The sequence below is a fragment of the Mauremys mutica genome, chromosome 18 (assembly GCF_020497125.1).
Source record: "Mauremys mutica isolate MM-2020 ecotype Southern chromosome 18, ASM2049712v1, whole genome shotgun sequence".
NCBI lineage: Eukaryota > Metazoa > Chordata > Testudines > Geoemydidae > Mauremys > Mauremys mutica.
In genome coordinates, this window is record NC_059089.1 from 19,639,520 (window position 1) to 19,656,073 (window position 16,554).

At 46.3% G+C, this 16,554-nt stretch overlaps 1 protein-coding gene across 2 annotated transcripts in view; it reads left to right on the top strand.

The window, feature by feature from the left end:
• The window catches only part of CFAP77 (cilia and flagella associated protein 77), a 95,396-nt gene that overhangs the window by 46,924 nt on the left and 31,918 nt on the right, over positions 1-16,554 (top strand). For both annotated transcript variants that reach the window (XM_044992920.1, XM_044992919.1), the window contains exons 2-3: positions 8,708-8,807; positions 10,063-10,291. In XM_044992920.1, coding sequence (XP_044848855.1) covers positions 8,708-8,807; positions 10,063-10,291 — 329 coding nt within the window. The remainder of the gene's footprint in view (positions 1-8,707; positions 8,808-10,062; positions 10,292-16,554) is intronic.

Consider the following 16,554-nt stretch of genomic DNA (forward strand, 5'->3'; position numbering starts at 1 on the left):
TGGCTCTGCACAGCTCCCGGAAGCAGCAGCATGTCCCTGCACTGGCTCCTACGCGTAGGGGCAGCTAGGGGGCTCCGCACGCTGCCCCCACTCCAAGTGCTGCCCCCACAGCTCCCATTGGCTGGGAACAGCGGCCAAAGGGAGCTGCAGGGGTGGCACCTGCAGATAGGGCAGCGCGCAGAGCCGCCTGGCCTCACCTCCACCTAGGAGCTGGAGGGAGGACATGCCGCTGCTTTCGGGAGCTGCTTGAGGTAAGCACTGCCCAGAGCCTGCGCCCCTTACCTCCTTCAGCACCCCAACCTCCTGCCCCAGCCCTGGTCCCCCTCCCACCTTCCAAACCCCTCAGTCCCATCCTGCTGCACCCCAGAGACCGCACCGCCTGCCCGAGCCCTCATCCCCCCCACCCGCACCCCAACCCCCTGCTCCTCCCTGAATTCCTCATTTCTGGCTCCACCCCAGAGCCCACACCCCCTCCTGCACCCCACCCCTCAATTTCATGAGCAGTCATGGCCTGCCATGCAATTTCCACACCCAAATGTGGCTCTCGAGCCAAAAGGTTTGCCCACCCCTTCTATAGAATGACGGATGCATTCTGGCCCAGAGCATTTAGTAATTTTTGTTTTTAAAGGGAAAGAAAAAAAATCCTACCTTGTGTAACATTAAGATTATGGTTTTGAGTACTCAGAAGTCAGGAAGTGCAAAAATTAGGATTTGCACATTAGTGGATTAGCAGCTATTCCATTGAGTGCAATAGCTTTATCTATAATATGTGCAATGTGGGTGAGTTTAAGCTTATTATGAGAATATTAGCCATTGCATTTTTTTATTTTGAATATGTGACACTTATGCACGTGAGTCACTTTATTCACCAGAGTAGTTTAATTGAATTCACTGAACTACTCACGTAAGTAGCTTTATTGACATGTGTAAATGCGAGGTTGGGTCCCTAACATGCTGTCATTGATGTTGAGTGTAAGTAGGTTTCTGCATTTAACATTAATTTGGCATTGTATTGTGTCTAATGTACCAACATACATAGCTTATTCTCCCATTGGCATCATATTATGAATAACAGATTCATAGACATTATGTCACGTCCACGCAGTCCTTTTCAGACAGGATGCAACACCCATTGATATACAGCCCTGTACCGTTTTACTCTTTCTGACTTACTTCTGTGGCAGTAGTCTGTGGTCTGGTGATCTGACCACAAGACCGTGAGCCAGGAACCAATAAATTGTATTTCCTGCTATGTCCCTGATTTCCTCTGCAGTCTTGCACAAGATAATGAGCTTCTCTGTCTCTCTTTCCCCAGCTGTAATATAGGGATTATTACTTAAGGACGTGTTGTGAGGATTAATAAATTAGGGTCAAATTTTGTGGTCTTTCAGCAAGCAAAACTCCCATTGAATTTGACCTTTTATGTTTATGAAAAGCTTTGAGGATGGTAAGCGCTGAGTGTTATTACTCCTCTGCTCAAGAATGGAAGTTATATGGAGCAAACTCCTTGTAACTAGCTGCCAGGTAGCATTTCTCCAGAGCTAACAAACCTGGAGCTGTCTTTAGAAAACTGCATCCACATTTTACTAATCATTTTGGGGCAGGAGGGGAGCAAACAAGTTCCCCCCCCCCTTTTTTTTTAAAGCTCAAATTTGCCTCCTTCAAAACACCAAACATTCCTGTTCTCATCTACCTAAACCTGATGTTGAGTTACTGTCCCCCAGAGGCTCTCAGTATCTCAGATCTGATGTATCCCTGCACTTTGTAGCTCACCGCCTTCTTAGAGTGTAATCAAACATCAAGCTAAGTAGCAAATAAATCTCCCGATCTCATAAGCTGCACAGCAAGATCATGTAAATGCAAATGAGGGGCTTGATTTCAAGCTGTCGTGGGGGGAAGGGGGGAAAAATGCTGGGCCGTGTCACTGCAATCACTTCACTCTGTAAGTGCAGTAAATCAGCAGTAATAATAGTAATGGCAGCGTGATGGGAGGCTTTACTGTACAAGGGGGTGTAATGAAAAGTAGAACAGAAGGTAGGGAAAGGAACAGAGTCATATGGATTGAAAAGGCACAGGCATGGGGTTTGCAGGCTTCCAAAGACCACAGAATCATCTCGGAAGAAGCTGGGTATGCCCAGCTGAATAAAAGCACAGAGAGAATTCATGAATTTCCAGAGCACCTCCTCCCAGTGAAGAGCTGTGTTAGATACAGAGATTAAAAATACATGCCTCCCTCTCTCTCTGTAGCTCTCTTTGCAGGCTTTTTCTATCTTTCTGTACCTCTCACATTCTAAATCTCCCTAGATGAGTGAATGTTGGGGGTGGGAGGTTGGTACGCTATAAGTATATATGAAATGGGAGGGGCACAACATATTTGCAACAAAATAGGAAATGCTTGAAATGTTTGCATTTTGGTGAAATTTTGAAATCAGTCCCATTTCCACACTGAAACCGGCCCATTTCCAAGCAGATTTCTTTTCTTTGCCACCGAGTGAGATTTGGCGATCGCCTTGCGCTATTAGGAGTATATGGTTTATGACATGTAGCTGAGCAGTTCTGATTCTATCCAGCAGAGGGCAGTGGGGCACATACACAATAGCCATTTTCAAAATAAAACCAAACCCGCCAAAGCACAACCCCTATTTGAGAGTCTTATTAACAAAACAAAAAAATGGACAAGTGTACTCAGATTTAAATGCAATTCATTGTTTCTTATAGGAAATAGAACATTTACCACCCTTCTAACTGCATCCTCAGTGAATATATGGAAAGAGTTAGTTACAGCATGGGTCTCAAGGTGACATCTCTCTCGCTCCCATCCCTGGAAGGATGTGATCTCTGCAGGATGATTAAATGTATTGGGAATGCTTCAGGGGAAAAAAAAACAGGGTCGTCTTTTCTGAATGGGCTTTGTAAACAATATTTAAGATGCCTGATTTTCCTTGCTAACATCATAAAGGGAAGAAACTTGCAGAAGGCACCAAGAGAAAATTAGGACCGCCTGGGATGCAGAGCGAGATGGTTTTAATTAGAGCGGAGAGGTGGGAAATAAGGCGGAGAGATGACATCTTAATGAGGTTTAATGAAGTTATCTGCTGATGGGGACAGCTGTCAGACAGATCTGTATTCCAGCCAAGCAGCTTTGTGACAGGCTAAAGACTGAAAGGAGGCAATGCTGCTGGGGTGGGGGAAAGAGACAGGAGGCTTTGCATCAACTTTGGGTGCCTCTCTGAAGCATTTAGTAATGCAGCACATCTAATCACTTGATGACAAACAACTTAAACTGATTGATAAAGTTATAATAGTTTTTTGCTAATTCATGAACTAGGCAAACTTTAATCCTTAATGATTGTTACTCAGATTGCCTTCCGATAAGGAGACTTCCTTACATAAGTGAGCACTTGGGTGGAAGGACGCATACGACGAAGTTCTGAGAGGTGTTCAGAACCTCCCAGTTCCACTGATTTCAGTGGCAGTCATGGGTTCTCTCAGGGTTTGGCCTGTTGGGCCAGATTCTCCGTTGCCCTGCATCTTGTGTAGTCACTTACACCATGGGGCTGTAAAATGCAATCCGACGTGACTGTGCACTCACTGAGCAGTGGTGTGAATGACTGCACAAGGTGCAATGCAAAAGAGAATCAGGCCTCTTGACTATGAAATGAGCTCAGTTTGTGGAAAAATTCAAATCCTACCAGGGCCCCCATGCTAAAAATCTCAGTTAAGCTTTTTCAAACAGATTTGCAAGAGTGTTACAGTCCTCTGCCTTTGTTGGGATTTCTCCCCCACAACACGTCGCCTTCATTTTAATAACTAATTTCTGATGGCAAATTGTCATTTTCTGTGATATCAGGATAGGATCCCAGGAAAAAGCCTGTGCTCATGTATTTGAAAAATGCTATAAAACCACAATTTGCCTTCTGTGTCAAATTTTTCCTGCTGCTCAGGAGGAGGCTGTTTATTGGTTCTGGGTTATATGTAATCGCATGAAGGTGGCATCACGTACAGACTCCCTGCAGACCCTTTGAATAGGCAGTCTCTGGAAACAGGTTGCGTATTATTAAACCTTGCAGTAATCTGCAGTATCTAATGCAGCCTCTCTCTATAGCTGCTATTAATCTGGCGTTTATATAAAAGGGTAGACACATTGCTTTTGTGGAGACATTTCCAAGGATTACAAAATGGGAAATGACGGCCTAGGAAGGGGCACTGCAGAAAGGGATCTGGGGGTCATAGTGGACCACAAGCTAAATATGAGTCAACAGTGTAACACTGTTGCAAAAAATGCAAACATCCTTCTGGGATGTATTAGCAGGAGTGTTGTAAGCAAGACACGAGAAGTAATTCTTCCGCTCTACTCCACGCTGATTAGGCCTCAACTGGAGTATTGTGTCCAGTTCTGGGTGCCACATTTCAGGAAAGATGTGGACAAATTGGAGAAAGTCCAGAGAAGAGCAACAAAAATGATTAAAGGTCTAGCAAACATGAGGGAAGATTGAAAAAAATTGGGCTTGTTTAGTCTGGAGAAGAGAAGACAGAGGGGGCAGGATAACAGTTTTCAAGTACATAAAAGATTGTTATAAGGAGGAGGGAGAAAAATTGTTCTTCTTAACTGCTGAGGCTAGGACAAGAAGCAATGGGCTGAAATTGCAGCAAGAGAGGTTTAGAAAAACTTCCTAACTGTCAGGGTGATTAAGCACTGGAATAAATTGTCTAGGGAGATTGTGGAATCTCCAACATTGGAGATTTTTTAAGAGCAGGTTAGACAAACACCTGTCATAATATTTAGTCTTGCCATGAGTGCAGGGGACTAGACTAGTGGCTACAGTCAGCATTCACCCTTTGACTTCTGTTAAGTTTTCTTTTCTTTAACATGCCAGGTTGGGGGGTGGGGTCCCCTCTCCAGCCTGTAGGTAAGCACTCTTCTGTGCCGTTTCCCCTCGCCTGGACCATACCAGCTTCCACCAGTCTTATGCCTCTCCAGCACCTCTAAAATGCAACCAAGTGGTTTGACACCTATACGCGAGGTTTTGCTGGATTGCTGTGCCGGAGGCTGGACTACAGTGGGGTGGTTTGTAGAGCACACCAGTGTGTTGTACTCTAACTCCTGCAGGCTGACCCTGCTGCCGCACACTACGGGTTCCTTAATGGAAGCTGATGTAGCCCTGTTTGGAACACGACTCTATCAGCGCATGCTGGCAGGGTCTACACAGGGGAGTTAGAATGCAACACACTGGTGGTCTCTACAAATCACAACCCCGTAGCGCATTCTCTGGGGCTGTGTAGACAAGCCCGAAGATCCAGAGGAAGTCTGCAGGCCAGATTAAACCGTTCTGCGGGCCAGATGCAGCCCATACATTTGACAGGCCCACTCTCAATGCATCACTGCCCTTCTTGTTCCGCTGAGCAGGAGAGAGGCTGCACAGAAGGACGGGTTTGTTGGCATGGCGCAAGGTATCTGCCACTGCACCAAGCCAAGGGCTCAATCCTCATCGTAAGAGTGCACAGCAGCTACTGAGCTATTGTAGCACTGGAGCTGCTGCTCACCAAGGTGTCAGGTTAGAGTGGGGATGGTTTCATTGCCCTCCCAAAGAACTCTTTCATCCTGTTGCCTCAGGCTTTGCAGATAGGGCAGCGGTTGGTCCAGAGAGGTGCCAATTGCCTACTATAGCTCAAAAGGGTGTTGACTCTGGAGTGTAACAACAGGCATTTAAATATCACTGTCTCACTGCTGATGATTTTGAAACATCCACATGTGGCTAGAGCTAAGAATTTCCACACCCATCCTGACCCTATGATACACACGACCTGGCAACTTCATATTTATATCCTCTCTGGACTGAAATAGATCCTGTCCCAAGGCCCACAGAGAGAACAAGGTCCACTGCAGAGGGTTTGGGAGCTCACTGCTTAATCTTGCTCCAGCCACCCAAGAGCAGAACCTCACTAGACATAAGCTTTCGGGCAGCCCCCTCCCTTTCAAAAGCCAATAAGGTTTCAAGACACACAAATCTCAGAGTGACTTCACCATGGAGATCATGGTCCAAATATAAAGGAGGGAAGTGAGGTCGGTTAATCCCACAGATTCCACAAAGCTGGGACACACACAGGAGAGCAAAAGGGAGTTAATTTTAAAACTAAATAAAAACGAAGTGATTGTGTTCATGCTCTTTCTTTTCCGAGCCGTGAACACCAGTCAATAGTATTTTTTGTTTTCTTTCCCCCCTTTGGTTGCTTAGATTTGGCTTCTCAGAGATTATTGATCATTCTGGGCATGAGTGAGAACATGACAGACTCTTCTGGGGTTAGTGCCAAATTTCAAAAGGGATGCACAACTTGTATATGAAAGACGCACCAGCAGAGCTGAAGGAAATTTAAGGACTTTTAGACACGGCAAAGGTATAATCTGCAGAAGTAGCCCTCCAATAACCTTGTTCAAACAGATGGATTTACTCAGCGTTAACCAAGCAGATTTGAACATATACTATTTTAATATTTCAAATCCATGTATTCTTAAAGCAAGCCTCACCCCACTTTTCCACTAAATCTAGGTTGGTTTACAATTTTGGGACAAACCCATGCAAAATTCTGGTGAACCTTGATGGTTTTGACTGAGTTTTGTTTTGAGATTTGGAGTTCATTTGAATCTGGGAGAGGGCAATTCAAACGCACATGGATCAAAAAAACCTAAAGCAAATGTTGGCACAAACCCCTGTGATCAAACCTGCTGAGTAATGTTTTTCTCTGACACAATGGCAGAACGGTCAGTTTGCGCCCCTGCCCCATCCCCGTCATTCTCATCCACCAGTCCAAACTGGTTTACAGCTGCAAGCGACGCTTGAAGAAGAGGGGTTGAAAGTAATGAAGGACCTGGAGAGTCTAGGTAATTTTAATAAACAAGGGCTGAAAAAAAACCCTCATTGGTGCAATACAGAATAATGTTGCATAGATGAAACATTTAAGTGTGAAAATATGAAGCGTTTCCATGTGCAGAAGTTCTGCTCCTGCCTCCTTCAATAAAACAAGAGCCTCTCCTTCCGAAGATGCCGCTTTTTTATAGAGTTGCTTTTCAGACAGAAGCCACACTTCAAGGGACCCATCTGTGACATACTATACCGTGGGGGAGAGGCTTGTAACCCCCATTTTCCTCATCTGTATATATTTGTGATGTTGCAGATAAAGCATGCCATGTGAGGTATCAGAGGAAATGTTATAATTGGCTGAAAGTCACTGTTCTATCTAAATATGTATATATTTTGTGCATATGAAGTTATGAGAATTGTGTTGTATGGTTGTCACTACAACATGCTGCAAGTTGGGGAATCAGCCAGATATTGGCTCCCCAGAGACAACAGCAAGGAAAGTAACCAATGTCCAGGTGGGGTGTCAAACAACCATCAACAGCCATTGTCCAGCAAGGGAGCTACAATTCACTGACTCACCTGCCTAAGGCCACACCAGGGGAATTGCTCAACCTTGCCAGGGGACTCAGCAATGCCCACCAGACATGCCTGGACTTGTTTTCTCCAAACACGTGGACTAAGGGTATAAAACACAACAGAGGGGGCCCATGCTTCGCCTTTCTCCTGCCCCCACCTGTGCTGCAAGCAACAAAAACATTCAGAAGAAGACTGAAGACTCCAACAGAGGAGACTGATACAGGTTTAAGGGACAAACCTGTATATTATGAATTGCAGTACCCAGTGGGCTGAGGAAAAACTGCTTAATCTAGATGTTGCCCAGTCTAATAGGGTTGAGAGTTTAGACTATATGCTTATATTTTATTTTATTTTGATAACTAACTTTTTGCCTAGCACTTAAAATCTATCTTTTATAGTCAACAAATTTGTTTTACTGTTTATCTTTACCAGAGACTTTGCCTGAAGTGTGTGGTAAATGTGCTCAGGTTTGCAAAGGCTAGTGTATATTCACTTCCCATTGAAGTAGTGAGCCAGTTAATAAATCTGCATGGCTCATCTTAAGCAGTCTATTCCTGAGGTACAGTGCTGGGAGCTGGGGGGGTTTGGCTGGTGTCTTACTCTGTGTGATTCATGAGTGGCTCTGGGAGCATTCATGGTGTTGTGGGGCTCGACATGCTGTTGTGCTGAGTGATAACAGCACCCGGAGGGGCTTGCTGCTGGTCATTAGCAAGGCACTGTGAGACAGCCCTAGTTGGAGAGTTAAGGGGGCACAGCAGTCCCGCAGTCACAGGCTGCACCCCAGGGATCCCATCACCGTCTACACTAGGAAATGACCCATTGCTGTCACCAGCAGGCTCTGCTAGCCCAGCCTCATCTGGAGATGACAACAATTTAGGTTCTGATGTGTTTCCATACCATTCCTGAGAGTGTAATATGTCTCATTAAGACCAGTCGAGCTCCACCTTTGTTAGCAACATGAAGACAAGGTTCCAAGCAGGTGCTGCCATTTTAAGAACTGTGTTGCCTAACTCTCCTCAGAGTAAGTCGAATTGACATGGTGCTTAAAATGACACCAGCAACTCATCTATGCTAGAACTCCCAGCATTGTTGACACTAGTAGAACCAAACTGGTGTTAGCAACATGAGGGACTTTTTGAGAAGTTTCCCTGCTATAAACAGGGCTTAACTGTCCGAGCTTTTATTACAAATCCCTATTTTCAGAGGGTTTAACGTGTTAAGCAAAATCTTTACTTTTCTGACCCTCTTACTCCCAATCCTTTCCCTTGCAGGCAGAACTAGGAAAACCTCGGAGAAGCTGCTACACTCTTCCAGGCTATGACTTTGCATATGGGTTATACCTTCATGGGGCTGACGGAGGAGTACCTGAAGGTATGACAATGCAAGTAAAGATTAGAGATGCCATTAGAGGCTATTAAAAGCTTCCCCCCACCTGGATGTCACCAAAGGACCTGCAGGTTAGAGTGTAACAACATGCCTTGTACCTATTAAAGTCTTAATACCAATGGAGGAGGGCAGAGCAGAAAACACTCTCATTGAGCTGAAGGGGGAGAGTAAGAACTCTAGCATTTTTACCTGCTCACGTGAACACCATCTGTGGCATTTGGTAACTGTTGTGTGCAAGAGTCCCTGGCCTTGTCTATATTTGGGATTCAGCCATAAATGGCCAGCAGCCGGCGTAGCCACACCAGTGCAAGCCCCAAAAGCGTAGACCAGGAAAGTTGTAACATGCTCCAGGTGAGCTTACTCCTGTTTGAAATCAGTGTACGGTCAACTGGTGCAAGTCAAAGCTTTCCTTTTCTACACTCGGGGCTCGTATTAGTGCAGCTACACCAGTGGCCAGGCTCCGATGATTGAATCAGGGCTAATTCCAAATATCAACAAGGCCTTTGCTTTGACCTGTACCCAACTGCTGAGTCTGGTACTCAAGCACATGAAAAACCCTGCTTCACATAGATAGTGTGGAATGTATGAAAATAACCATGTGCTTCAATCAAGACCAAGTCAGGTTGTTGTGACCCTTCTGTCCTGTAGCAGAGGCCTTCCTAAGAGTGTACAAAGTTTTTCTAAGAAAATGCACAGCTACTCCGAAACTCAAGGTTTGTCACGGTTCCTTACAACTTTTGAAGCTGACCTACCTTTGCAGAAACTTTTGCTCATGTATGTGAAAACTGAGCAGAGCTGGGCCCAAATCCAAGCAATGATGGGCACGAATTGGCCCACTTTCATGAGCAGAGCTGGCTTTTGCATTGGACACTTGTGAAAATTCACGCAAGTTTCAGTGAGGAAAAAAATGGACGGCTCTGTCAAAATTGCTGAGCGTTACAAATTGGAGGTGGGGAGATTGTGGGAAACAGGAACAATTTACTTGAGAAACTCTGTGCTTAAGACTGATGGATCTTCTTGATGGTCTCTGTTTGAACCGCACTGATGTGAATGCAGTTTGAATTTCGCTCTGAGTAGAGGACTAGCAAAAGGCCTATGCATCACTTAATTCCCCCTATGTAGTACATAGGCCTTGAGCTGGCCCTCTGCACCAGAATGAGATTCACCCAGGCTGGGTTATTCAACATGAAATCCTAGTAACTTCCTTTGTTCTGGCTCTTGTCTTCCTTTCTGTCCTTAGCGATAGGTCACTGGCATTCGATGAAACCCAGGCCCCCTTCCCCAAGGGAGATGCCACGGAATTACATTGCCATGAACCGTGGGGCTCTTAAGGCTGGTTACGTCACAGCACGTGAATACAACCTGTACCGCCAGCTCAAAGACATCCGCTGCAATGAAGATAACGAGAGTCGTTTTAAAAGAGCCCCCCCAAAAGTACCTCCAGATATGACCTATGGAATTCTAGCACGGTAAGAGGGAGAAAACCTGGGCTTCTCTAAGGGCTAGATTCTCCACTCAGATCTGATCCTCATCTCGCTGTCTCCAAACAGTGACTTAAGGGAGGTTTGCTGTGAGCTGAAGTGCTGTAGCGTAGGAGTCTCCTAAAACATGTTCAACTCCAGCATGCGTATCTCCTGAATCCCCAGAAGGGGAGGGAACACGGTGGGTTGGATAGGCGTGGGAGTCCCGGGGGGGCCTGTCAGGGGGCGGGGGTGTGGATAGAGGTCAGGGCAGTCAGAGGACAGGGAGCAGGGGGCGGTTAGATGAGGTGGAGGTTCTTGGGGGGTGGTCAGGGGACGGGGAACACGGTGGGTTGGATAGGCGTGGGAGTCCCGGGGGGCCTGTCAGGGGGCGGGGGTGTGGATAGAGGTCAGGGCAGTCAGAGGACAGGGAGCAGGGGGCGGTTAGATGAGGTGGAGGTTCTGAGGGGGCGGTCAGTGGGTGGGAAGTGGGAGGGGGCGGATAGGGGGCGGGGGCCAGGCTGTTTGGGGAGGCACAGCCTTCCCTACCCAGCCCTCCATACAGTTTTGCAAGCCCAATGTGGTCCTCAGGCCAAAAAGTTTGCCCACCCCTGGTCTAGGCTCAGGCCACTGCCCTTTTTAGGATTCTGATATCTGAAATGCTGGAGATGTGCATGACGAAGGTCACTATGTTGCAGGCAACTCCTATGCTGGAGCACTTCGATTCACAGCATAGTACATAGGGCCTGATTCTCTATCACCCTGCAGCCGTGTAACCATTTACAAAATACGTATAAAATTCAGATTTGGTAGCATTTAGCATTCACTTTGCACTGATGTAAATGACAACATGAGGTGCTGGGCAATGGAGAATCTAGCTCATAATCTCAAAGAGCCTCAATTAGTTGGACTCAGTTATATGAGTTAAAGGATTAGTGCTAAATGTATTTTTCAAAAGGGGCTTCGGTCAGGCCACTCCTTTTGTGGATGCAATTTTGCACCAGCAGCGAATTAGAGGCATGGCTAACTGCAGGCATGCAGGCTAGCATTAGATGTCTAGCTACCTATTTTCTACTGGTGTAAATGATTACCCAGGTGCAGGGCATTAGAGAATCAGGCCCTACATACTTTATTCATGCATAGGTGATGACCTCTGTGTTTGGAGATATACATCCAAATAGATAGGTCATCAAATAGTCATCATATATGCATGAGTAAAGAACACAGGGCCTGAATCTCCATTTCTCTGCACCTGTGTAACCATATATGTATAGAAATATAATCAGGAATAAAACGTATACCCTTCAGAGGCTTAACAACAAAGCAAAATAACGCAGGGTCTCGGTTAAGAGGGCTGAGAGATTAGAAAGCTCGATTTAAAAGTCATCCAGGGAGGGAGACAAAGCAGCTGCAGACTAGGTCAGCCTCTACTAACATACAAATCATAACAGCCTCTTGCAGAGGGGTTTAATTTATAGGGTTTTTTAATGAACAATAAAATCATGCAAACAATAATGTATGGAGCAGCACAGAATATTCGCTTTTCATCCCGTTCACATATGCCTCTTTGTTTATTCATTTAGTACATGTAGAGTCTTCTATTTAGTGCCTTGAGTGGCTTGTTTTAAAATTTGTGTTTTGTCTTTGGTGACTGGGATGCTAATGGTTTCGGTCGCGGTCTCGCCACTTGACTCCCATATTACTATGCTACTAATACTTAAAAATTCCTTTTTGTCTCCAAAGCAACTCTCCCACTCATGATTTTATCACAAGCCTGGCAATACGGGGTGTTTTTCTTCAAGCGCCAGCTCCCAGAATCATGTGAATATGTGAGACTCTCAGCTTCCGTTTAAAAAAAAAAAAAGTTTCTAGCCCTTGTAGATGAAGAAAAGCTTGAAAACGTGACTCTGAAAGACTCAAACACCAGAGGGCAAATAAAAAGAACCCAACATTTTCAAATGCTCATATTTAAACTAGTCTCATGATTTATTTTATTTTTTGGGCGGGGGAGGGCGGGGGGAACCTCATGGTTTCTGGATGCTTGAGGCTGGCAGTACTGTATGATGGGGATGGAGGCACCCTGTTGGTCAGCCAGTTCCTCTCCCTTTCGATTTAGGATTGTTCCTATTTTCTAATGCAGTTGTGCAGTTTGTTCCCACCAGTGAGGCAGCCATCATTTCCCTGAGGAGACTATTCAACAGCCCAACACAACTCCCTGCCATCCATTTTTTCCTATTATTCATCCTAAATTGTCTCCATCTTACTTTCATCCCATGCCTCTGTTATACTTCCATGAGCCACCCTGAATCATTCCTCTTCCTCCTTGATATTTATGTCCCTCCTTAGCCATCTCTTAGCTAAGCTATACAAATGTAGCTCTCACACGGCCCCTTCGCTCTCTGATCTCTTTTGTGACTCTTCTCCAGTCTCCAATTCATTAGTATTTTTACTGCAATATCTCGGGGCAGTTGCCTCAGAGGTGAACAGAGAGGGATAAATACCTCCCTGCCCTATGACATGATGCTTCTACACATGCCGCCCACTGGCTGCTTCAGTCACATCCAGACCTCAGAGCAGGAGTTTAATACCCGGATATTTGTCAGTAATTCTAAGACTATGATCCATGTGTTTCTCCTCTGCAAAAATACGGGATGCACACAAGAACTACGTGGCCCAGAAAGAGCTGCGGAGTCAGCATATTCTCCACCACGGGATAAGGTTGTATGGAGCAGCTGGCTCACAAATGTGCAGAAAGCCAGAACTCTAGTGATCCTGGCCAGCTGCATGCAGGGACCCTCCTTGTATGCTTTCCCTGGACCCTGCTCATCCACATCCGCATGGGTAGGCCCAGGAATGCCTTAAAGCATAGGCCCAATAAGCTCATGCCTAAGGCCCCAGCTCCCTGAGTCATGGGATTACATCAGACTCTCATCTTTCATTTTAAAAAAGTAAACATCTAGCCCTCACGGCTGCAAAGCAAACTTTAAAAACGTGACCTAAGGGTGACCAATGCAATAATTCCTGCCCGAGTCTGCAGACAGCCTGAAACAATAGCTCTGTCAGGTGCAAACTGGGCCCTGCCTCTCACTGGGGAGTTAACACCCAGACCCACCAACCTGACCTCAGAGAGTTCTGAGTGTGGCAGGAGGAGATGAGTGCAGTGGGCCCCACCTACCCAAGCAGACACATGCTGGTTGCTGGGGGGTAAATACTAAGGTGCCCCCCCCTGCTGCTACTCCTGCCTCTCCAGAGGGGAAGTGGACCTTTGTTGCTGTCCCTGCAGCCAGTCCTGGGGAAGAGAAAGGGGCTTGTACCTCTGCTTCCAGAGGAGGGGAGGGGACTACCTTGACATTGCCATTCCATTGTGGCACAGAGCCATGGCATGGCTCCAGCTGGAGCCACACTGGGCCCTGATCACCTTATTCAGTCCCTGGCTGGGCCAGTAGCTGTGCTGCCGTGGGCGGAAGAGCTGTCCCTGGCACTTTGTGACACCTTCAGAAAGGTTTTAGGGAGCACACAGCAGGCATAAATGCTGCCTTAACTGTTTTACTGGGGGGGGGGGGAAGCTTGAGGGGGCGGAGCAAGCCCCGCGGCTTCATGGGGCTCTTCCCTTTGCATCTTGACCAGGATAATTTCCCCTTCCACCTTTTGCAGCAGGGAGTTAGTCAGCCACAAGGAAGAGCGGAAAGTATCCTGCTTAGCACCCTTTGCCTTCAGCCCTATCCTGCTGTGGCCTTCCCCACATTTCTCTCCCCTGGAGGGGTAGGAAGAGGGGAGCCTTTAAGAGCCAGTAAGAGTTTGTATCACAAGCATTCAGGTGCATCAAAAGCACCTCAAACACTTTCTGAACCTGGTACAGAACTGCCTCTGTCGTTGTGTCTTGTAGGTTTTTTGTGCTCTGCCAGGGGCTGGGCTAGGCATTGCTATCTAGCTTTTAAAATGAAATCTAATCACTAACAAAAGAAATAAATAGCAGCTACAAATTCAAGGGAAAAGACATGACGAGCAGTGGTGTGTATTTTACGTGATAGTAAATGGGCTTTGCATATGCAAATTGAATGGATTTTAAAATGGTATTTAATGACAATTTTCGTAGCAGACATTAACATTAATTGCATCAAAATGAAAATGCAGCATTAGCTTGCTGTTAGTAGCAAATGCCCCAGCTATAAAGCTTTATCTTTATCAGTACCAGCCCTTGCTGATGTGACAGGGCTGCTCTGCAAATTGCAGGCAAAAGGGCTTTTATGTTGCAAAAGTATCCCCTAACGCAGACCAAAATCAACATCAATTTTGCTTTATTTCTTCATAAACGGGAGGTTAAATGGCTGCCTGAGAGAGATCTAGGCCTGGTTCAAAAGTTTTACTGAAAATCCACAGACTCCACAGCATCAGGGAAAGAGGCACCAGTCTTTTAATTTAAAGTTATTGTAGCACATCTTGCCTGTTCTTTAATAGCCACCTTTTATGCAGACTGACTGTATTTATCCCCTTACTTTAAAAGCAGGTTATAGACAAAATCAAATTACTAGGATTATTAAGGAGTTGTTAGAAGTGGGGTATTTAACTGACTTCTCACAACTGGCGAGTAAAAGATACCACCAGCGAGGGCAAAAGCTATTGGGTCGGATTCTATCTCAATTTACATTAATTTCAGCAGGGCGACCGAAGTTGTAAATCGAGGTGGAATTTGGCCAGTCATTCGTTTATTCTAGGTCTGGAGAGTCTGCTTTAGCAGCCTCCTGGTTTAGTGGATTATGGCTTGGAAAATTATACTAGCCATGCTAAATTGTATTTGTAATGTCTGTTAATGTTTATTTACAGACCCCAGTCAGACGGCTTTAAGCAGATCCAAAAGGCACAGGCTAGTTCATGCATGTTGGAGATGTCTAGGCCTTGATAGGTCAGGCAGCCAAAACTACACATTTAAAAAAAGTCACTTAATTATTGGTACATTTAAGTAATTTCCATTTGCAGATTCAAAGCTATTGCCCGATACATAGGCCCCTACCAAATACACGGACCATTTTGGTCAATTTCATGGTCACAGGATTTTTAAAATCATAAAATTCATGATTTCAGCTATTGAAATCTGAAATGTCACAGTGTTGTAATTGTAGGGGTCTGGACCCGAAAAGGAGTTGTGGGAGGGTCACATGGTTATTGTTGGGGGGGGAGGGTTGTGGTACTGCTACCCTGAATTCTATGCAGCTGCTGGCAGCAGTGCTGCCTTCAGAGCTGGGTGCCTGGAGAGTGGCAGCTGCAGGCCAGGAGCCCAGCTCTGCAGGCAGAGCCGCTGCCAGCAGCAGCACAGAAGTAAGGATGGCCTGGGATGGCCTCCCAGCTTTGAAGTCAGCGGGTGGCAATACTGCGACCCCCCCTTAAAATAACCTTTTGACCACCCCCACAATTCCTTTTTGGGTCAGGACCCCCAATTTGAGAAACGCTGATCTCCCCCATGAAATCTGTATAGTGTAGGGTAAAAGCACATAAAAGACAAGATTTCATGGGGGGAGACCAGATTTCACGGTCTGCAACGTGTTTTTCATGGCCATGAATTTGCTAGGGCCTTACCAATACATCTCAGCTGTGGCTGCTGATCATGGGAGAGCACTCTCAGTTAACAGGGGTAGGTGTTTGGAGGTGAAAGGGCAGAGATAATTGCAACATATGGTACCCTTCATGGACTCCGGGAGCTGGGAATTCAAATGCCTTTAGAAAAAAGCTGGTTTGCTGAACATCATATTCAAATAAAGCAAAGTTATATCAGACTATCTAGGGCATACTCTGTGCCTCATCTCCTGAGGTACAGCAGACAGCACAATTCAGGAGGAGTAGGGGCAAAGATGACTTTATGCCACCCTTGCCTCTTTTCTGGGCTGCTGCAGGAGTCCTAGAGTGGCCAGGGGCCTGGTTTTCAACTAGAAAGTCCAGTTGAAAGGGGGACCGGACAGTGTCCGGTCAGATCTACTGACCGGACACCCAAAGTCCAATTATTGTGAGTGGGGTAGGCAGGGAGGCACCAGGTCATCACCCGCTCCGGCCCCTGCTCAGCCAGGACCACCTCCTGGCCCCAGCTCCGCAGGCAAGTCCTTTCTGACCTAGGTGGCGGGGGGTGGGAGGGGAAAAACAGCAAGTGACAGGGGGAAGAGGGGAAGAGTAGACGGGGCAGGGCCTCTGGGAAAGAGGCAGGGCAGGGCCTCGGGGGAAGAGGAGGGCAGTGGCAGGGCCTTGGAGGGAATAGGTGGGGCAGCGGAGATTCCAGCACTCCT